This window comes from Heloderma suspectum, chromosome 1 (assembly GCF_057233095.1).
Source record: "Heloderma suspectum isolate Gila_16-S chromosome 1, 16-S_ref, whole genome shotgun sequence".
NCBI lineage: Eukaryota > Metazoa > Chordata > Lepidosauria > Squamata > Helodermatidae > Heloderma > Heloderma suspectum.
In genome coordinates, this window is record NC_139458.1 from 37,608,967 (window position 1) to 37,632,855 (window position 23,889).

A 23,889-nucleotide genomic window follows, 5' to 3' on the forward strand; every position below is an offset into this window, starting at 1 on the left:
TCCAAAGGTTTCATGAAATGGTCATCTCACATCATGTCTAGCCTAGCCCTGAGTCTGAACTGTGAAGTGTTTGATTCAAATTGCACCTAAGCGATAAACTCACTGGGTGGTCTTAGCAAAGCCACTCTCTGGTGTTGTTCAAGTGATGCTTATCAAATTTGCAGATGACACAAAATTGGGTGGGATAGCTAACACCCTGGAAGACAGAAACAAAATCCAAATCCCGGGCAGTACTAGTTTCCCTCTACTCAGTACTGGTTAAGCCTCATCTTGAGTACTATATGTCCATTTCTGGGCTCTACGCTTTAAGAAGGATGCAGACAAGCTGGAGAGGGTTCAGAGGAGGGCAACAAAGATTATCAGGGGACTGGAAACAAAGCTCTATGAGGAGAGTGAAAGAACTGGGCATGTTTAGCCTTGAGAAGAGAAGACTGAGGGGAGATAGGATAGCTCTCTTCAAGTACTTGAAAGGTTGTCACAGAAAGGAAGGCCAGGATCTCTTCTCGATCCTCCCAGAGTGCAGGACACAGAATAATGGGCTGAAGTTACAGGAAGCCAGATTCCGGCTGAACATCAGGAAAAACTTCCTGACCGTTAGAACAAGACAATGGAACCAATGACCTAGGGAGGCAGTAGAATCATAGAATCATAGAATAGTAGGGTTGGAAGGGGCCTACAGGGCCATCGAGTCCAACCCCCTGCTCAATGCAGGAATCCAAGTCAGAGCATTCCTGACAGATGGGCTCTTTCAAACTGGAGGCATTCAAGATGAGGCTGGATAGCCATCTGTCAGGGATGCTTTGACTTGGATACCTGCAATGAGCAGGGGGTTGGACTCGATGGCCTTGTAGGCCCCTTCCAACCCTACTATTCTATGTTTCTATGATCATATCTCAGTTTAATTAGCTGAGATATGCCTGAACTCTTTGCCTGTGTGCTCCATTCTTGTATTGCCAGTGTGGTGTAGTGGCTAGAGTGTTGGACCGGGAGTCAGGAGCTCCGGGTTCTAGTCCCCACTCAGCCATGGAAGCTCACTGGGTGACTTTGGGTCAGCCACCGACTCTCAGCCCAGCCTACCTCATAAGGTTGTTGTTGTGAGGATAAAATGGAGAGGAGGAGGATTATGTACGCTGCCTTGGGTTCCTTGAGGTGGAAAAAAGGTGGCATATAAATGTAATAAATAAATAAAATTATCTGCATTTTGCAATTGACCCAGGAAGTCTTCAATTAACCATAGATTCATATTACATCTGAACCATGAAACTATGGTTTCCAAGTTCAGAAGAAACCAGGATCTTAAAATAACTTTCAAACCTAAGATCCTGGCTTGTTTTGAATGCGACGTTTATAGTTTCCTGCTTTGGATGTAATAGGAAATATGGTTAACTGAAGACTTCCTGGGTTAAGTGCAGGAGACCAAGAGGGGACAATGGAAGGGTCTGAGTGCACAGCCACAAGGTTCATTCATATCTTGGCTTATTAAGCCAGGGTAAGATCACCCAAAAGCAGTCTGTGTCAGCCTCATTCCCCACATCTGCAATATGGGGATGCTAATACTGGCCAACTTTACAAGGTTGTTGTAGCGATTACTGAGATTATGTATGTGAAGTGCTTTAAACACTAATAACAACTACAATAATTATCTCTCCTGGTTAGACTGCACCACGTGATGGACAAATGGTTATCTGAATACTTCACTGTAAACACAAATCATGATTTTGCATGCCACAAACATTCCTAATAGATTGAGCAGTGTCATGCCAAAGAGCGATTTGTGCTCATGACAAATAAATGATCAATTTGCCATCAGCATGGTGCAATCCAGGTATTAAAAAGCAGCTGCCTATGAAGAGGGTAGTCTTGAAAAAAGGACCAGTTTTCATACTTTTCATGACTATCTTCTGGACTTACTTCAGTGGGCGCAATTGACTTTTCCCCTTGATGGACTGCATGGAGCTGATGTGGCAAACTAACTATCTACAGGGGACTGAATGGTCAGGTGCATATAGCAATGACGTTCCATTGGTGATCACAGTTCTCCAAGTGCCTAGTCCTTGTCTAGCAAAAACAGGCCTTGTCCAACCTTCCCCAACCTGGTGCCCTCCAGCTGTTTTGAACTTCAACTCTCATCCACCCCAATCAGCATGTCAGGAATGAATCTGGGCAGCTCAGATTCATAATCAGAATGGGAACAGCAAGAACAGAGGGAGGCACCCTCCCTAGTGAGCCCAGATACGTGAGAATTTCTTCCCAAGACCTTGACACACAGATGGCCTAACCTGAATGGCTCACCCATTCCTCTACTATGAGAACTCAAGTTTCGAAGGGAGGGGAGAAGGAGAGTGAGGGGCGTGACTTGAGGGGTGCTAGGGTTCATCACAGAGCGAAGCCGGAAAAGTTAGGGCTCAGATGCTCTGCCAGGTTGGCCACTCATGGAAGCCAACATAGGAGGGAGCCTCCCTAAGGGAGGGGCATCCCTGCGAAGCAAGTCTGGCCATGAAGTTCATGCTCAGACTGCTGGCAACTTTTACTTCATATCCTTTATTGATATTTGTAGATGTGTGGATTAGCTGGTTTGATGCAGTGGGAGAGTGTCCTAAAATCTGCATTTGTAAAGAAGCTAGTCATGTACTAATAAACTAGTGTTGGCCTGAAGCTTTGTTTCTAGCATGGCCAATGGTCAGGAATTCTTGGAGTTGCAGTCCAAAAGATCCATAGGGCACCAGGAGGAGATGGCTGGTATAATCCAAGCACAAGAGGGAGGCTTGGCAGAATGCTAAGGTTTGCAGAAGTACAAAAAATATTTAGGAAAAAAATCCTCAAGCAGGGGACCCCTACCTCCCCCAAAACAGCCAGTGAGGACTGAGCACACTTAGTAGCCATCATGGCAGGAGGGGGATAAAAGGGAGTATCCTGGAAGCGGACACAGTGCAATCCAGCCAGCCATACATACAGGAATACTCCACGCAGCAACTTTTTGTTGCAGTTCCCACTTGTACACCAAGAAAACTCAAATTATTTGTGCATATTGTTCCTGATTCACATGTGGATAGTCAATCCGTGCAAGGAAAAACAACAACGAAGTCTGAAAGCATCACCCAAATCACTGAGGGAGCGAAGCTGCCGCTCTATTGGTTCAGGTCTCAAAGGAACTCAAGATGTCTCGTTTTTCTGTCTGGGCAAACGTAGTCGAGCATACACGACTGCTGCGACTCTGCCGCCTCCAGAACCAGCCAGTCCTCCCTTGGGGGGTCCCTTGGTGCCAACCTGTCTTTGACCAGAAGTCAACCCCAGAGTGGGAGGAAGGAGGCAGAATTAGCAAACAACAGCTGTAGCAAATGCAAGTTGGCGGCGGGAGGGGTGTGTGAGCAGCACAGAATCCAGTGTTCCTAGGCTGAGGGATATTCCCTTGGCATAGGGGAAAATCTGGCAGAAGGAAGAGAGAATTTTCCTTTTATAAAAGAGGGACATTGCTCAGGAAAAAGCAAGCAGGCAACTGCCGGCATTCAAGATAGTGGTTCTCCTTGTTTCCTTATTGACACAGTGTGGCTCCAAAATGTAGTAGAAGCTAGTATATTCAGTCTCAATTCATGATGCTTCTTTTTCGTTCTCCCATTCACACAAATACTCACGCCCTGGCTGGATACTGCTTGCTTACCTCATCACTTGACTTGTACCGGATAGGTGGGGTTTGTTGATCTGTGCTGAGGGTCGCACTGCCTATTTTGCATTTTGGAATACATAAAACTTGTCCCAACAACCTGGACGTACAGTGCATCATTTTTGTTTCAGAAAAGACGGGTGGAGGAGGGAAATAATCTACGACAGCCTTCCCTAAACTGGTGCCCTCCAGATGTGCTGACTACAACTCCCAACATCCCCAGCCAGCCACGCAGTTCAACCCATCTGGAGCCGGTTGGGCAAGGCTGATCTATGTGCCACGAGTCTACAATCCAATGCATATGGATGTGGGCGTGAGCAAGTCCCATGAAATGACAGTGAGGCTTACTTCCGAGTAAGCGTAGGCATATAGGATCGGGCGGTGAAAGAATCCTGGCGGAAGTCTCGTTTGCCGAGCTCAGCGCCTTGCGCTCTTTTCCTGTTTTGCCTCCAGTGGAGACCGGCAGCTCCGATTGCGGTGGGGCTTTGCATCCATTATGGGTTTCAGTCAGAACCGGCCAGAACCCTAACGGAGCTTCCCAAGAGGCCGAACCTATTTTGGTGTTAGGGTTCAGCCCCTGGGATAGCGCCTTTAGAGTTCTGGCTGGGTCTGGCTGAAACCCAGAATAGATTCACAGCTCCACCGCAATCGGAGCCACCAGCCTCCACGCCAGCCAGAACACGCCGCCGTTTGCCCTCGTGGCCTTTGGCGTGGCTTTTTGCGCTCACGCTGTTGATCGTGGGAAAAAGTCCTCGGAGTGATCAGTAGAATCGCGCCGGTTGATGGATGCCCTCTGTGTTCTGGGTCAAACTTCTCTCATTCTCCCAGTTCTCCCCCATCATCATCATCATCATCACCATCATCATCTTATTATTATTATTATTATTATGTTATTAATTCTTGCCACAGGGGCTCCCCCTGCAGCTCTTGAGTCCTTCTACCATGTGCTGCTGCAGCTGTCGTCGCCGCCGCTCCTGCTACCCAGCCAAGCGCGTCTTCGCTGCAAAACTCCACCTAACAACACTGCAATGCAATCTTCTCCTGCAGGCGAGGAAGGGAGCCAGTAAGTAGCCAGCCACCGTCAGCGCCCCCGCCCCGATGCAACCTGAGCTCAGCCCCCTCCCCTTTTCCTGCCCAAGCGAGTCGATCTCCCGCTCTCCCCGCCGCTTGCGCCCCCCCTCCTCTTCCAAGCCAAGGTGCCCCCACTGAAGTTTTCGATCAGCTGCTCGCAGCCAAGCTGGAGGGAGGGAGAGGGAGCGAGTCTGTATTCCCACCTCCGCCTAGCGTGCTCCTGCCGCTGCTGCATTCAGATGGGATGGTCTCCCGTGACCCCCCCCCTCCCCGCGCCACGCGGCTGCAGCTCCCACCAGCAAGCGGATGTTTTCCTTTCGGTCGTCTGTCTGTGCTCCGCTCTCCGGGGCGTGTGTGTGTGTGTGGGTGCGTGGTTGTTTTTATTTTTTGCAAAACATGCGCAGATCTTGAGCTGGGCTCGCCCTTGCTGACTTGGCTGGCTGGTGGTGAAAGGGAGATGGGCTTGTTGAATGCCTTCTCCAGATGCATCAGCAACGCAGCAGCCTGGCTGGCAGGCGAGGCTTGACTGAGCGGCTGGCTGGCTGGCTGGCGAGATTCCCTGGCGCACCCCCCCCCCCCAATCCGCCTGGACGATGCATTCACGTGTGCGCCAGCCCAGCGTGTAATGCTGCAGTGGTCAACTGAACACCCAAGGACCCTCTGCAGAAGGACAGGCGGACCAGCCGCTGCTGTTGGAGCCCATATAAAACCCAGGAAGCGCCTTGGATCAGACTTTCTTCCTTTCTCCAGCTGGCTATTTTTGCCCTTCTCAATTGTACCAAAGCTCACTTTGGTATATTCCAGCGGCGAGGCTTCCTTTCCCACTTGCTCTCCAATACTAAGCCTCTTCTCTCCCTTCTTGTTTTCACGTGTATCTGTATTTGCCTGGCAACCACTAGCTCCTTCCCACCCTGTCACTCCAAGGGCACAAGCTCCCCCTGATCTGAAATTAATTTGTTTGTTTGGCTGCAGCACCGGAGGCAGAAAAAGCTCGGGAATTCATTTAATCCATTTCCCCTTCTTGTGCAAAGGAAGCGATGAAATTTCCAATTGAGACTCCAAGGAAACAGGTGAACTGGGATCCTAAAGGTTGGTGTTGCTTTTTCACTTATAAATAAATAAATAAATAAATAAATAAATCTTCATTGCCAGTCCTCAAAATTGGGATCGTTGTTCCTCCTACCTAATAACTGGGAGAAAGGAGAGGATTTGACTGAGATTTGGACTGGTGGTTTTTGTTGTTATTGTCCCTCTGTCCCTCTTCTCCCTGCTGACTGCTCTCTTGGAAGATGGTCAGCTATACTAGGATCTTTGGAAGGGGGCGGGGGAGAAACTTGTCTAACTGAGAAAATGGAAAACAAAATGTGGCATGGCTTCTGTCCCCCTACCCGCCCAGTTTTCTTCCCCTCTGCACTATTTTAGTCTTCCTGATGCAAACTTGTCTTGGGATAATATGTCCTGGGGTGGGAGTGGGAGTAGGGGTGGGGAGACGTTCCTTTATTTTGTTTGACATTCCTTTGTTGCTTCTGATGATAGTTGTCTCCAGTAAATGGGGTGGTGGATACAGATAGTGAATGTCCACTCTGGTGTCCTCAGTGTCAGATGTCTCTTTGCAGCTAGGTGGGATAAAATGTTACTGCAGTAGACTCCTATTGGGATGGCAGTCATAAAGGCATGGTAAATAACAAAGCTTAAAGAGACATTCAGCTGTTTTGTCTTCAACCATGTTAACATCTGAGTAGCACTCCAGCCTTGCTGGGTGGCTGGATTAACTCTGTGTTTAAGTGGAGGCTATGGTGTAGGAAGCCTGTTTGGGTGGGTGAGCGTATAGGACAAGGTTGATGTACATGTCACTGTGGCTATGTTCTGTAAAACAGCCTGAGTTGTTTAAAACACATGCACTTTCATGTGGGTGCATGCACATATAAACAAATACTGGCTTCTGGCAATCAGTAGTTAGTGCATAGTGAAATAAGTGCCTAGTAGTGTTCTTCTGGTTTAATATTCTTCTTGGGAAAGTGACAGATATCTTGGTGAATGTGTAAGCAACACTTTATGCTTCCGAGCAGATAGAAAACGTATACTCATAGGGTTGAATGGCCAATGCTAACAGTTTAGTATTCTCAGAAAGGGTGATGGATGTCAGACTTTTATGTTTTCTGAAGGACTGGGTTTGGTTCCCTCCTTTCTCACTCTTTGTTTGCTTCATCAAGGCGAAAACAAATGTGCGTGTACTGGGCAAAATATCCATTTGTGTATGGACTTGAAGAATGACGACTTCAAGAAAGAATAGCATGAGAATTGAATTATGAATACAACCCAAACACCTGAATTTCACAGAGAAAATGTGCAAAGGAAATGTAGCTGCTTCTCTACCTTTCGTAATTATTTATTTCCATGTGTAGAGATTATGAAAACTACGTTGATTCTGAAATCTTTATTGTGCGATAACTGGGATAACAGGTATCCTACCATTCATTTATTTTTAATTTGCTATTCTTCTGTTGCAAGAATAAAATAAATAAGTCAGGTATGGTGAATCATATCCCTAAACATTAATGATTACTGTGGTGACACTGGGCAGTGATTTTATTCATACAGAGAAAGCCAGTTAATTAATCAGCCGTGAAGGGCATGGTTCTTTGTCAACAGGTGGTTGGTTTCAGTTCACCAACTGCATCAAGAAGTTCAAATCTTCAAGTGGTTGACCATCAGCCAGTACAGATAATGTGATTCTTTTCTTTAGGGTGCTGTGTTACGGTGTTCATTCCCCCAGTTGTGCTGACATCATGTACTAGTCATGAAGAAAGACCCAAGAGAAAGAAAAGGTTAGGTTACTTTCCAGCTCTGTTGCAAAGACTAGAAGAACAATTTTAGGTGCCCTTTTGACATTACAGCAGCAGTGCTTTTCCATAGGTTCATTCATCAGCTCCGCTGAAAGACTTAAAATCCATCACTGTGTGAGCAGAGCCAGATGCACAGGCCCATACCACCCTGCTGTTGCCTCTTATCCCAACCATGACTGTCAGACTCCACCTCAAATGAAGTTGCAGGGAATTAAAGTTGTGGTTCTCTGATGTGGAACTATGCATGGTGTCACCATTAAATGGCCTTGGATTATGCCTTTTGCCTTCTCCAGTGGAGATTCTGAGGAGAACAGATATTCTTAGGTGGTGAATGGTCAATTCAGACTGAAACATCACTAGTAACCTATCCTACCCGTCTTTCAAGAAACCTCTGGCAAGCCCTCCTCCTCTAAACCTGGCAGATTCTGGGACCATGAGACCTCTTGGGCAGATGATCCTTGTTTGAGTTAATTGTTGGAGGAGTTGCAGTCAAAAGGGTCTCAGTGCTTGATCTGAACATACGTTATTTCTCTTTCATAACAAACACATTTTAATGTTCCTAGTTTGCCTTAGAACAGAAAGCATAAGATCTGCTTCTGTTTATCTATGTATGAACCATCTTTTTATGTACCCAAGACAAGACAATACACAAAGGCTTGGATATGGAGTTCTGCTCACAGGATGCTCCCACTGGAGGAAGCAGTGTTCACCAATTTCTCCTTCCCCATGCAGCCTCCTGGAAAAATGGTCAGGAGAGGTGGGGGATCCAGATGGCTTTAAAAGGGATTAGACAAAAACAGTGGCTGCTAGTCATGGTGTCTATATGTCACCTCCAGGATCTGAGACAATACGCCTGTCTATACCAGACAAGAGGGTGCAGTTGCGCTCATGTCTTGCTTGTGGGCTTCCCATAGGCATCTGGTTAGCTGTTGTGATGATAGAATGCCGGACCTTTGATCTGATCCAGCACGGTTCCTCTTATATTAACAATGTGTGGGAGGTGGGGCAGAAAGGGGAATCAGTGAAAATGGCCCCCTCTTCCTCCAGTGGGAGCATCTGCTGGACCTTAGTCTCTTCTGTGAATGGAAGAGACACTCTGGATCTGACCCATAGATTTTTAGAAAATAAAATAAAACCTATTAGGGAACAATCCTATGGGGATAGATGGCTGCCTCCGAACTTGGAGGTGACCGCCTATCCAATGCAGGGCAGGAGAAGCACGGAGGGGATCATTTCCTTCGTGCTTCTCCTGCCCTGCATTTGTGGCTAGATGGCTGATTTTGGCTGTCTAGCCACAGGAAGTTGGAGTGGGGGTGGCAGTGGCTGGATGACACATGGGATGTGTTGTACCAGCATTTCTGCCCTCCCCACCCTGCCCCTGGGAACTCACCTTTTACGCTGCCCTGCACTGCTCTTACGAGCACAAGGCGGTTCTGTGCTGCCTATGAGGCAGCGCAGAATGGGTGGGGGTCGGTTCTCTGGGAACCGACCTCGGAGCGCAGGCTCTGAGGTCGGTTCTTGGGATCTGACCTATCCTATGGCCATAAGATTGTGCCCTTAAAGTATTACAAAAATCCACTGGTTTATTCAAAAAATGGAAATGCCTGAAATACTAATCTGCCCAGTAGCTTCTACACAAATATATTTGAAATGTCATATATTGATAATGTTATATAGTAAAATGTAGGTGATGGTTTCACTTGGTACCATAACTTTGCACAATAGCTAACATCTGTACTCAGAATCTCAGACTTCATTAATTATTTGAATGTGAGCAATTGGATGAGTATACTGAGTCTCTGCCAGTGATTCCAGAGTAAGAGCTATGGCAAGTGGTTTGTTTGTTTATGCACATTTAGGCATTCACACTTATTGAATGTGGGGTAATAATCAGCAGCTGATGTACGGGGCCACTGTTAAATGTAATTATAATCTGTTCAGCCATTTGGTGTCCCAAAGGGATGGAAGTTACAGTGCATTTATGTTCGAATGCTAAAACAATTAGATGGGCTGAACAACCTCAAATGCTGCTGGTTCTCAGGACTGCCACCTACATTACTTTTTTAAAATGTATGTGTTGTGAAACGTGAATAAGATGTGTGTCCTCAAATTTGCAGATGGCCAGAACTCCCAGTGTAGGTTCTGATGACTGTAGTATTGATGTGATGAATTATTGTTTGCTTGAAGTTTTTATTCCACAAATATCTACGATAACACATTTTAATCTTCTGTGCACCATAGCTGTCACTGGGAAGGGAAGTTCCCATGTAGTGGAATTTAACAGGTTGAATCTTTGCCCAGAGACAAATTCAGTCATCCTCATGGAAGTTGGTTGATCAAGGACTGATTTGGACAGAATGTTTTCCTGCTTTCTTCACTAATGCGTCGTCTTGTGTGAACAACATAATGTGTAAATTTGGAGCTCATAGAACAGAGGCTTAAACTACATAATACGCTGAATACATAGTGTGCATCTGACCGTCTCTTTGTTTTTTAATCACAAGTAATTGTGCACGGTCCCAATCTGGATCAGACACCACATGCAGGTTGGGCAGGTTTAAACCTTCCACCCCTGCTACTTGTTTTCCAAGAAATGAAAAAAGCTTCTTGTCAGTGAAGGTTTTTTCTTTTTTCTTTTTTTTAGCTCCTGCTTGGGTTGGCATGAATTCCAGAAAACAAGTTTATTTTATTTTATTTATTTACAATATTTATATACCGCTCCTCATCAGAAGATTTCAGAGCGGTGAACGACATAAGAATAAAACAATGGCTAAAAGAGTTTTAAAAAGTTAAAACATTTTTAAAAAGACAAATCCCAACGAAGTGGAATTCAACAACCCATGGCTGGTCATGCAAGGAAGGCCTCTTGAAAGAACAACGTCTTCAGGAGGTGCCAGAAAGAACACAGTGTTGGTGCCTGCCTGACCTCTAAAGGCAGGGTATTCCATAGGAAGGGGGCCACCACACTGAAGGCTCTTCTCCTGGTGGACTCCAACCGGGCCATAGGTCCATGTGGAACCACCAGGAACATGCCCTCTGATGGCCTCAGTGACCAGGCAGGTTGGTAGGGAAGGAGGCGCTCTCTCAGGTATCCTGGTCCCAAGTTGTTTAGGGCTTTGTACACTAGTACTAATACCTTAAACCTGGCCCGGTAGCGAATAGGCAGCCAGTGCAGTTCCCTCAGCAAAGGAGTTACACGCTGAAAAGGGGCAGCTCCCAACAACAGCTGAGCTGCTGCATTCTGCACTAGCTCCAGCTTCCGGACCAGCCTTAAGGGCAGCCCACATACAGCGCACTGCAGTAATCCAGTCTTGAGGTTACTAATGCCTGTACCACCATGGTCAAGCTATCCCTGTCCAGGAGAGGCCGTAGCTGGCGAACCAGCCAAAGCTGGTAAAAGGTACTCCAAGCTGCCACGACCACTTGGGCCTCCAGCGACAATGATGGATCTAGGAGTACCCCCAGACTATGGACCAGATCTTTCAGAGGGAGTGCAACCCCATCCAGAACAGGCAATGCGCCTATCTCCCGGACCCGGGAACCATCCACCCACAGGGCTTCCATCTTACCAGGATTCAGCTTCAGTTTATTGGCTCTCATCCAGCCCATCACTGAGTCTAGGCACTGATTCAGGACTTGCACAGCCTCTCCTGATTCAGATGTCACAGGGAGACAGAGCTGCGTGTCATCAGCATATTGATGGCATTTAGCTCCAAATGCCCTAATGACCACTCCCAGCGGCTTCATATATTTATTTATTTATTTATTTATTTATTTATTAAATTTATTAATCGCCCATCTGACTGGTCACCCAGCCACTCTGGGCGATGTACAACCCACCATAAAACAATTTAAAACAATAAAATTTTACCATAATTTTTTTTTTTTAAATACCCTAGCCCACCCCAAATGCCTGCCTGAACAACCACGTTTTTAATGCACGACGGAAGCTCATTAAAGAGGGGGCATGACGGAGTTCCCTAGGGAGGGAGTTCCACAGAGTGGGGGCCACCACAGAGAAGGCCCTCTCCCTCGTCCCCACCAGTCTAGCTGTCCTGGCTGATGGGACAGAGAGAAGGCCATCCGAGGCTGATCTTGTTAAGCGGCCTGTCTGGTGTTGCTGGAGGCGCTCCTTAAGATAGGCTGGGCCGGAACCATATAGGGTTTTAAAGGTCAAAACCAACACCTTGAATTTGGCCTGGAAAACAACTGGTAACCAGTGCAACTCCTTCAGCACTGGAGTGATGTGATCTCGCCGGCGGCTGCCTTTAATCAGGCGAGCCGCCGCGTTCTGTACCAGCTGCAGTTTCCGAACCGTCTTCAAGGGTAACCCCACATAGAGCGCATTACAGTAGTCCAAACGAGAGGAGACCAGGGCATGTACTACCGATGGGAGCAGATGGTCGGGAAGGGAGGGGCGCAGCCGCCGTATCAGATGGAGTTGATACAGCGCTGTCCGGCTCACAGCTGACACCTGAGCCTCCATGGACAGCTGGGAGTCCAAAATGACCCCCAGTCTGCGGACCTGGTCTTTCAAGGGTAGCCATACCCCATATAGATGTTAAGCAACATTGGGGACAGGATGGTATCCTGCGGCACCCCATAGCTCAATTGCGAAGGGACCGAGGAATAGTCACCCAATGTCACTCTCTGAAATCGGCCCTGTAGGTAGGACCGGAACCACTGTAGCACAGTGCCTCCAATACCCATCCCACGGAGTTGATCCAGGAGGATATCATGGTCAATGGTATCAAAAGCCGATGAGAGATCAAGCAGAATTAACAGGGTTGCACTTCCCCGTCCCTCTCTCGATGAAGGTCATCCATCAGGGCGACCAAGGCTGATTCAGTCCCATAACCAGAACGAAACCCAGACTGAAATGGGTCTAGATAATCAGTATCCTCCAAGAGTGCCTGCAATTGGTTCGCCACAACCCTCTCAAGTACCTTCCCTAGAAAAGGGGTATTTGCGACTGGGTGGTAGTTGACTAATACCATTGGGTCCAGGGTGGGCTTCTTCAGGAGTGGCTGCACTACTGCCACCTTAAGGACAGCAGGGACCACCCCTTCCTGTAGGGAAGCATTTATCACTCCCTGGACCCACCCAGTCATACCCCCTTGGCTAGCTTTTATTAGCCAGGAGGGACAGGGATCATGAGGGCACGTGGTCGGTCGCATTATTGCAAGCATCTTGTCCACATCATCAGGCCATAACAACTGGAACTGATCCCACAAAATCGGGCAGATGGTGGCATCAGACACCTCGACTGGTACTGCACTAACAACAGCATCAAGGCCGCTGTGGAGACAAGCGATTTTGTCCTCAAAGTGCGATGCAAAAAGGTCACAGTGGGTCCTCAACGGGGCCAGGGCCCCATTTACTGGGGAAGATGTTAACAACCGCCAGACCACTCAGAAGAGCTCCGCTGGACGGCTACTTGAGGACGCAATGGAGGCAGGAAAATAAATCTTCTTTGCTGCCTGCACTGCCACGCAATAGGCACGATTATGCACTATAGAGCGTGCTCAGTCATCTTCACTTCGAGTCTTGTGCTATTTGCGCTCCAGCCGATGTCCAGCCTGTTTCATTGACCGCAGCTCCCCAGTATACCAGGGAGCAGAACGGGCTCCACAGTGCCGGAGAGGGCACTCAGATGCGATCATGTCGATGGCCCTCCACATCTCACTGTTCCACAGTAAGGCTAGGGTCTCAGCTGGATCACCAGCTCTCTCCACTGGAAAATCCCCAAGAGCATTCAGAAATCCATTGGATTCCATCAGTCTCCTAGGGCAGACCATCCAAATAGGCCCGCCCACCCCCGCGGGAGGAGAGTAATGCCGTAAGTTCAAATCTCACCAGGAAATGGTCTGACCATGACAATGGGGTTACTTGGAGCCCCCCAATCTTCAGATTACCCATCTCACAACTTGGAGCAAAAACCAAATCAAGGGTGTGCCCTGCTTCATATGTTGGGCCGATGACATACTGAGACAGCCCCATGGTTGTCATGGAGGCCATGAAGTCCTGAGCTGGAACTCCGGAGACAGCCTCAGTGTGGAAGTTGAAGTCACCCAGAACCACCTGCCTCCGCCAGCTCAGTCAGGGAGGATGCTGGGCAGCAGGGTGGGCAGTACACCAGCAGCATCCCCAATCTGTCTCTATGGCCCAACACCAGGTGCAACCCCTCAAGGCCTGCTCCAAGGTGGAGTGGTCTCCTGGTGACAGAGATGGAAGTTCTATGAACCACGGCAACTCCCCCCCCCCCCATGGCCCTCTAACCTATGTTGGTGCTGCACTGAGTACCCAGGCGGGCAGAGCTGAGTCAGGTTGACTCCACCCAGCTCCCCCACCCAAGTCTCAGTGATACACGCCAGGTCGGCCTTCTCATCCACGATTAAATCATGAATGAGTGTGGTCTTGTTGCAGACCGATCTGGCATTAAATAGCAGCACCGCAAGACAGGAGAGCACAGTGGAAGAGCTACAGAAAACAAATTTAAATCTCCCCTACTAGAATGCAGTGGTCCCAGCTGGGATTGGGGTCCTGCACACTTACTTGTGAGTAAAAACGAAAGAGGGAGTCATCTGCACACTACATATTTAATGTATTGTGTGTTGAGAGTAAGACGAGTAAAGGGAGATATGATAGAGGTGTACAGAATTACACATGGTGTGGAGAAAGTGGATAGGGAGACATTTTTCTCCTTTTCCCATAATACTAGAACCCAGGGTCATCCCATGAAGCTGATTGGTGGGAGATTCAGGACAGATAAAAGGAAGGAGTTCTTCACACAGCACATAGTTTAACTCTGGAATTCACTACCACAAGACATAAAAAAAAAAGGTAAAGGTGTCCCCAACCAGTCGTGTCTGACTCTAGGGTGTGGTACTCATCTCCATTTCTAAGCCGAAGAGCCAGCGCTGTCCGAAGATGCTTCCGTGGTCATGTGGCCGGCATGACTGAACACCGAGGTGCATGGAACGCGGTTACCTTTCCCGCCGAAGCGGTACCTATTTATCTACTTGCAATTTCTTGCTTTCGAACTGCTAGGTTGGCAGAAGCTGGGACTGAAGACGGGAGCTCACTCCGTCACGCAGCACTCGGGTCTCAAACTGCTGTCCTGCTGACCTTCTGGTCTGCAATTCAGATGGCTTTAAAAGGGGGTTAGACAAATTCTTGGAGGAGAAGGCTATCAATGGCTACTAGTCCTGATGGCTATATGCTTCCTCCAGTATCAGAGGCAGTATGCCTATGTACAACAGTTGCTGGGGAACATGGGCAGGAGGGTGCTGTTGCACTCATCCTTCTTGTGGGTTTCCCATGGGCAGCTGGTTGGCCACTGTGTGAACAGAATGCAGGACTAGGTGGATCCTTGGTCTGATGCAGCATGGCTCTTCTTATGTTCTTATGAGAATACACTCTGTGGAACACCGACATTTGCCTATGCACAATTTGTCTATTGGCCCTCATAGTACCATTCATAAACTATCAGCTGATAATCATCACGGTCCTGTGGAATTCACGCAACTGGAGCCCGAGGTATGAGGACAAGGTCACAGGTGAAAACACACACTAGATAAATTGATAGAGATGCTGGACAATCAGGACTAATCTTTGTATGCCTAATTTTAAGGTGCTTATCAGTGGCTTGATGTTTCGAACTTCTAGAGAATATGTTATGGTTGTACAGCCTGGGAGCATAAGATATGCACAGTTGCCATGGTAACACCAGTCATTTGAGCCTGCCTCTGTTGGAGAGAATGTGTAAAGCTCTTCAGCCTTAAAGAGAACTTTGTGAGTTCTGAACACCTCTGTGATCTCTCACTGGCAGAACCTAGACTGCTATAATGTATTGTCTTTTGCTTTGGAGAGGCCTTATAATAAGGCAGGAGACACATTTATATAGGCAAGCCTTCACGGGAACTTGCTTCCTTTCCACAGAAAAACATCACAGCTTATGAAAGATTTCATATATACAGGACAGGGCTACTTATTATTATTATTATTATTTCTGTATTATTATTTCTGTATTATTATTTCTGTACTATTATTTATGCCATTTCTATACTGCCCCATAGCCAACGCTCCCTCGGCCATTTACAAACATTAAAATCCCTTAAAAATACAGTATGCAAAGTTTAAAAACCATTTACATAAAAACACACAAACGGACAACACACACAGACAGCATACAGTATACCTAAACACAACTTGAAGCAATCAACCATAAAACAAATCTAGGACCTGATTAAAACCTCATTTGCTGCCAAATGCCTGAGAAAAGGTCTTAACCTGCTGCCAAAAAAATAACAATGTTGGTGCCAGGCAGGCCTCATCAGGGAGATCATTCCATTATTGGGGGGCCACCACCAAGAAGGCCCTCTCCATTGTTGCCACCTTCTGAGCCTCCCTCAGAGAAGACACCTGGAGGAGGGCCTTAGATGCTTTCAACATTTTTTTAAAAGGTCAGAAATTCCCAAATTCCACTGAAATCAGTGAAATTATTAGGCAAGTAGACTGATGACTGTAGCCTAAGAAAGAGGGTAGGGCAGTGAGATGACAGACACCACAAATGGCAAAATGAAGAAAACAGGAGCCATAGAGTCCTGCAACAGTCACTAGAAGCCCTTCCTGCAGAATCATGTTACAAGTGGGCAAATATGGCTGCAGCGCTGGTTGCATTCTTCTCCTTCCGCTCCGCTTCCACCTCCATAGTTGAGCGGCCCCTCCAAACTACAGTTGCTGCTTGCACCTTCTGAGAAAACACTTCACAACTTATTTATTGTCATTAATTTATTCACATCCCCTCCACAAGTCACCTTATACCCAAGACAGCTTAAATTAAGCTTAAACAACATTGTTTACAGGGTATAAAGAAAAAGACTTCATAGTGTGGGATGAGGAGGAGGAGGAGGAGGCTATGGGTGACATAGGGTGCATTCAATAATAAGAAATATTTGGAAAGAAGAGGAAGACTAGTGGTGATAAGGTTGTCCCTAATAAAAATTAGCAGGGCTGGTGTAAATTCAGCTGCAAGCTGACAGTTTTGGACAGCTCAGCCAGTGGATGAGTTACATACCTGCGTGCACATTTGAACTGCAGGATCTGCACAGTGCCCTCACCTGGACACTGGTGAAATTTCTCTACTTCTAGCATTGATATGGTTTGGGAGGCAGTGTTGCCACTAGTTCAGGGGGCACAACTCACGGCCCATGGGCCATATGTGGCTCATGAATGTCTGTTGTGCAGTCCCCATGCCCCCGCCCCCACCCAAATCCCCCCAGTCAGGGTCTCTGCTTCTGTACCACTAATGGTAGTTCAGAAACAGCAATGCCCATTGTGAACACAGGAAGGAGGAGGAGATCCTGAAGCAGCAATGTGTGTCGAGGGTGCTGGGAGGGGGAGATGGCTTTAGCATCCTCTCCCACACAATAATCCTGAAGCAGCCTCCCCCCAACCCCAGCACTCTTCCGCAGGATCCCTGGGTTGGGGGCAAAAAGGCTGTGCATCACTGCCCTACGTCATACATGCTACGGTGAACCTGGTTTTTAAACACTGCAATATTTACCTCAATCACTTCTCATACTGATTGGTGTACTGGAGCTGGGATTCTTGGTTGATGTCAGAATAACATGTTATCTTGGCAACTGCTGCTTCCCAGACTCACTTTTGTTGGGGTATCATGAATGTGTGTGTGTGTGCGGGGGGCATTTGTGGTGGACCCATGCGGTGTGACAAGGCTAGTCACCCCTCTCCTGACTGTTGATTCTCTGCTGCAGATGTTACAGGGCAAAAACAGAGTTGTGAACACTATATTGCTTTATAATATGTAGTTTCGCTTCAAGAGTGGCTGAGAAAAAGCTGATTAAGGTTTGATTGGAAATAATTAACTTGCTGGTGTAAGTGCGGTAGCTAAGAGAGTGAGCTGGGATATGATCCTAGTTCAAATGTGTCACCCTCAGCTCTCAAATCAGCAATACAGGAATAATAATACATTAAAAGCTGATGTAAGGATTACTGAGATAATGTGTTGAAATGCTTTGGATGCTCAAAATATACTACTTTAGTGTTAAGTATTGAAGAAGTAGAAAGCCAGCAAACTAAGGCAATGGCTGCATCCAGATGTCACAAAGAACCACATCAGTGTAGCTGTGAGGAGGAGATTGGCTGCTTTCAGTTTCGTTTTAGATTAACTGCAGTTTAGTGTGTAGTCTGAACCTGTTCTGTTCTGCCTCTGACATCACAAGGGCTTAGTGTCATTTGGCACTGGAGAGACCAGAGTTCCAGGGTTCCAATATGAATTGGGAATTTACCAGGGTTTGGGGCAAGTCAGGTTTCTCAGGGAGGGAGGAACAGGCATAGGACAGCACCACAGAGACCTCCCAAGTATGGCTGGAAGCCTGACAAGCTTGTCTCTATGTTGCTCCAACAAGCAGCAGATTGTGACTGACCCTTAAGTAGGGGTTTGACTTCATTTAGGCTCCACTTCCACACTGATTAAGGCCTTTTCTCTTAAAGGGTCCTGGTCTGTTTTGTGAGTCTCAGGCTGTGACAGTGTGGGAGTGGCTGTGGCATACTGTAGTCCTCAGAGCCTGAAGACAGCAATGCGACCTCCTCTGGATGCAGGGGGGCAGTCCCTGGAGTCATCCTGGAGAACTGGGCCTGAACTCTAAAGTGTGGTTAATCTGAAGTTGGCTTGTTTCAAACAAACTATAGTCGAGATCAGCCACAGTTTGTTGGTTCAGATGGCATGACTAGCTGCAGTTCATCAAAACTGGAAGTGAAAGCTTCCAAACTCCTTGCAGCCATGCTGGAGGAAAAGATGGGAGGGGGAATACATGAGCCCTGGGAATGGCTAGGCTCATTCCCATCATTTTATTTCATTTATTATATTTCTATACTGCCTCATAGCCGAAGCTCTCTGGGCAGTTCACAAAAATTAATTAATGATAAACCATGGTTTATTATGATGGCCGAACACAGCCAATTTGATAAATTTCACTGTGAAACCTTTAGAGGTAGATTGGATATATCAGAGAAAGTACATTAAGGAAAGCTGATTAAGCCCTGGACGAGGGCTTTGCAACATGCATAGTAAGAAAAATGTGAACTTTGGTCAAAATAAAGAATAAGACATTTGACTTAGCTAGAGCCTGATTATGATAAGAGAGAAAGAAAAATTGTAGGTGATACTGAGGCTAGGGAAAGACTCTAGGGAGCTGACAGTAGTTAAATTGAGTTAATCTTGGGCTGCTGTTTAAATGATAAATATCACACTTTATATGGCTACCACATGTGGATGAGAGTGATGCATTCATTGATGATTGGATAGTCTCTAAATGCATATAGTGCCACCTTTAAGCACTTTTGTGTCACTGCTATTAAAGTGTTGGGGGGAGTGAGAAATCATATGTAGTTCGACAGGTCTAAATTTAATATGAATTAGGAGATACTCCTGTGCATACTTATTTTCTTTACACAATGTACAGAATATGCTGGCCTGACAAACCACTCTGCTGCATGACAGTCACAATCATAGTCCTTCTACGACCTCCTCTGGAGGTTGGGTTCTTCCCCCAACCTGATGGTTCCTGGCAGCCTTACCAGTCTGCCCTCGGGTCTGGTGGTGCTGCTGCTGAATGCCAGGTCGCCCCAAAATAAGACCTCCCTCATCCATGATTTGATTGTGGATGAGGGGGCTGATGTGGCATGTATTACTGAGACCTGGGTGGGGGAACTGGGAGGGGTCACTCTCTCCCAGCTGTGCCCTCCTGGGTACTCGGTGCAGCACCAACACCGACTTGAGGGTCGGGGAGGGGGGGTTGCCGTGGTCCATAGGAATTCAATCTCCCTCTCCAGGCTTCCTGCTCATTTGAGTGCAGATCTTGAGTGCTTGTACCTTGTGTTGGGTACCCGGGACAGATTAGGGATTCTGTTGGTGTACCGCCCACCCCGCTGCCCATCAGACTCCCTGCCTGAGCTGACGGAGGTGGTCTCGGACTTGGTGTTGAGGACCCCCAGGATGATGGTCCTGGGGGATCTCAACTTCCATGCCGAGGCCGCTGTATCTGGGGCAGCTCAGGACTTCATGGCTGCCATGACAACCATGGGGCTGTCCCAACATGTCATCGGCCCAACGCATATAAAAGGACACATGCTTGATTTGGTTTTCTCGACTGGGCAGGAGGATGGTGATCTGAAAGTGGAGGAATTAACATCTGTCCCTTTGTCATGGTCACATCACTTCCTGCTGAGGTTTAGACTCCTGGCGGCCTTTCCCCTCTGCAAGGGTGGGGGAACCTATTAAAATGGTCTGCCCCCGGAGATTAATGGATTCTGATGGATTCCAAAGGGCTCTGGGGGATTTTCCTGCTGGTATGGCTGGTGCTCCTGTCAAAGCCCAGGTCACTCTGTGGAATGCAGAGATGACTCGGGCGGTTGACATGATCGCGCCCAAGCGCCCTCTCCCTCTGAGCAGAGCCCGGCTAGCTCCTTGGTATACACCTGAGCTGAGGGCAATGAAGCAAGAGGGGAGACGGCTAGAACGCAAGTGGAGGAAAACTCGTGCTGAGTCTGACCGAACATAGGTAAGAGCCCACTATCGAGCCTACTCTGTGGCAGTGAGGGTGGCAAAGAGACAGTTCTTTTCCACCAGCATTGCATCTTCTCAGTGTCATCCAGCGGAGCTTTTCCGAGTGGTTCGCGGCCTGTTACATTCTGGGCCAGGGAGAGAGACAGTGGAACCCTCGGTAGCATGCTGTGACAAGTTTGCACAGCACTTTGAGGATAAAGTTGCTCAGATTCATCATGAGTTGGACACCACCATTAATGCAGTTCCATTGGTAGAGGCGTTCAGAGCACCGTCTGGTCCAGTTTTATTGGATGAGTTTCAGTTACTGAGGCCTGAGGATGCGGACAAGGTGCTTGGCCAAGTCCGATCGACCACTTGTGTGCTTGACCCTTGCCCTTCATGGCTTATTAAATCAAATAAGGAGGGGTTGTCCGGCCGGGTCCAGGAGGTTGTAAATTCCTCCTTGAGAGAGGGAGTGGTGCCTGCCACTTTAAAAGAGGCAGTAATTAGACCACTCCTGAAAAAGCCTAACCTGGACCCAGAGGATGTTAACAATTATAGGCCAGTGGCCAACATCCCCTTCCTGGGCAAGGTGCTTGAGCGGGTGGTTGTAGGACAGCTCCAGGCACTCTTGAATGAAACGGATTATCTAGATCCATTTCAATCGGGCTTCAGGCCTGGTTTTGGAATGGAAACTGCCTTGGTCGCCCTGTGGGATGACCTCTGCTGGGAGAGGGACAGGGGGAGTGCGACCCTGTTGATTCTCCTGGACCTCTCAGCGGCTTTCGATACCATCAACCATGGTATCCTTCTGGATAGGTTGTCTGGGTTAGGAGTTGGAGGCACTGCACTACAGTGGTTCCGCTCCTACTTGGATGGCCGATTCCAGAAGGTAGTGCTGGGGGATTATTGCTCTGTGCCATGGCAATTGTGCCATGGGGTTCCACAGGGCTCTGTTTTATCCCCCATGCTGTTTAACATCTACATGAAACCGCTGGGGGAGGTTATCCGGAGGTGTGGGCTGAGGTGCCATCAATATGCAGATGACACCCAGCTCTACCTCCCTTTCTCATCAAAACCAGGTGAGGCAGTGGCTGTTCTGAATCAGTGCCTGGGCACGGTAATGGACTGGATGAGGGCTAATAAACTGAAACTCAATCCAGACAAGACGGAGGTACTGTTAGTGGGTGGTTCGTCTGCCCGGCTAGGTGATATTCAACCTGTTCTGGTGGGGGTTGCGCTCCCACTAAAGGATCAGGTTCGTAGTTTGGGGGTGCTCTTGGATCCAGAACTGTCACTTGTGGCACAGGTGAACTCAGTGGCACGGAGCACTTTTTATCAGCTTAGGCTGGTATACCAACTATGCCCTTATCTGGACAGAGATAGCCTAGCTACAGTGATCTATGCTGTGATAACTTCTCATCTGGATTACTGCAATGCGTTATACGTGGGGCTGCCTTTGAAAACAGTCCGGAAACTTCAGCTGGTCCAAAATAGGGCAGCAAGATTGTTAACAGGGACTGCCCTGCGAGCTCATATTATGCCAGTACTTCTCCAGCTGCACTGGCTGCCAGTCCATTTCCGGGCCCGATTCAAAGTGCTGGTGTTAACATTCAAAGCCCTTAACGGCTTGGGGCCAGGTTACCTGAAGGATCGCCTCCTCCCATATGTGCCTGCCCGGACCTTAAGATCATCATCAGTGGCCCTTCTCCGTGAGCCCCTGCCAAAGGAAGTGAGGCGGGTGGCTACTAGGAGGAGGGCTTTTTCTGTTGTGGCACCCCGGCTCTGGAATGAGCTCCCTAGTGAGGTTCGCCTGGCGCCTACATTGTATTCCTTTCGGCGCCAGGTGAAGACCTTTTTATTTTCCCAGGCATTTTAGCATTTTAGCTTTCTAAATTTTTATCTTTGCTGTTTTAAATCTGTATTTTAAACTCCTGCACTGCTGCTAGGTTTTATTGTGGTTGTATTGTTATATTGTGGTTTTAATGTTCTATATATTTTAAATTGTTTTATTGTGTGTTGTTTGGTTTTAATTTTTGTGAACCGCCCAGAGAGCTTCGGCTATTGGGCAGTATAGAAATGAAATAAATAAATAAATAAATAAAATTGTACAGTATAATGCTGTTGTTTATTTATTTCTTATATCTGCTGTGATTCAACCTTGACCAAGCCCCTATTCAAAGCACATTTGCCTTGTTGTGAGCAATGGCAAGCAACCTGGAAGGTCTTCTGCATTACCACTACCACCTCAGCTTCTAATGATTGGCCCACTAGATGGGCAATTTGCCCCAGGCAATGTTAGGGCCAAGAGATTCATCTGGGCAACCTAAACAGATGCCCAGGTCACCAGTATAATCAGCAGGACGTTTGGCAAACTCATGGTTAGATCCTTCCATTTTACCTTTCTTCAGGATTCATGGTATTTAGAGTTTTATTCTCTGATATTTTTTGTAAACCATCTTGGTTGGCTTCAAGAAGGTAATATAGAAATCAATGCAATGCAATGCAATGCAATACAATAAATACCTACTCTGCAGTGCAAGAGTTCATATCACAACAAAGTCAAATACCAGATCATGAACATTTGTTGCCATGCCAGCAGAGGTTGCCAATTCTTCAGCAAACCACACCCAGAGACTCAGAAATATGTTAGGGGAATAACACATTAATCATGTCACACAATCTATAAACTGTGTAAATCAGCCAAATGGTTATCAAAGAATTCATGCCTGATCCGAAAAAAAGTTCCTTGTCCCTGGTTAGCATCTCATTTTATGGGAGGCCACAGTGTAAGGATTGGGCTCAGCACCTCTGCGGAAGCATCCTGAGAGAGCCTGGGAACTGACCCAGAGTCTGATGAGGAAGAGGGCAAAGCAGTGGGGGACTTACTAAAGTTTTAGGAGATAGAACAGGGAGCAGAAGAAGAGAAGAATCTGTCCAGATACCAATTAGTCAGTTGGTTCAAAGCCAAACAGAAACTTCTCCATCTGTGACAATACAAGATCTTATGGGGAGGGAGGAGTTGAGAGCGACAGCTGCCAGAATCAGAAATCAGGTCAAGAGAGAGGAGCAACTTCAGGAAGTAAGGCATTCTACAAGGTTGGCCCACCAAAAGAAGTCCCTAGGGGAAGACCTTCTCTGAGGGCGAAACTAGAAAAGCCACTCAGGTTTCAGACTGCGGGCTGGTGCCAGTTTTGTTGCAACTTTCATAGCAATAGTACATCCATCAAAAGGATCTTTGGGTAGTCTATGTAGCATTGTGCAAAGCTAGTTAGACTCAGAGATCGTAGCTCTAAGCTGATAGAGGCTGAAGAAGTCTGTAACCTGAAACACTGTTGATCTGACTGATTTGCATAATAAAGGCTATTTACAAAAATATCTACTTCTTTGTTTGACTGCAAACATGCGGGGTGTGACTGGACACTCCACGCACAGTGAGGAATGGTTGGAAGGTGGTAAGCCAGGCCCTGTTGTAATCCCTCACTTCAAACTGAGCTACCACCAGATAAATCCATTGTCATAGCTCCCTCCACACAATCCTATTTATTTATTTATGATAATTTATTGTGATTGCAATGTGGCTCTTGCTGTCTTGTTTCTGTTTTGGCAACTGGGGTAAGTAAGGATTTAATAGTTTGGGCATATGCTGGAATGTACAGGTTCTATTATCTTTAGACATCAAAAGCATATGTGTATCGGCAGGTGGGTGCCATGGTGCAAGCAGGTGTGCAATCCTGCTG

At 47.3% G+C, this 23,889-nt stretch overlaps 1 protein-coding gene across 1 annotated transcript in view; it reads left to right on the forward strand.

Annotated features, from left to right (window-relative positions):
• The first annotated feature begins 5,769 nt into the window (after positions 1-5,769).
• The window catches only part of KCNK10 (potassium two pore domain channel subfamily K member 10), a 130,116-nt gene continuing 111,996 nt past the window's right edge, over positions 5,770-23,889 (forward strand). The window contains exons 1-3 of the mRNA XM_084826936.1: positions 5,770-5,825; positions 13,710-13,732; positions 23,205-23,231. Of these exons, the coding sequence (XP_084683062.1) occupies positions 5,770-5,825; positions 13,710-13,732; positions 23,205-23,231 (106 nt within the window). The remainder of the gene's footprint in view (positions 5,826-13,709; positions 13,733-23,204; positions 23,232-23,889) is intronic.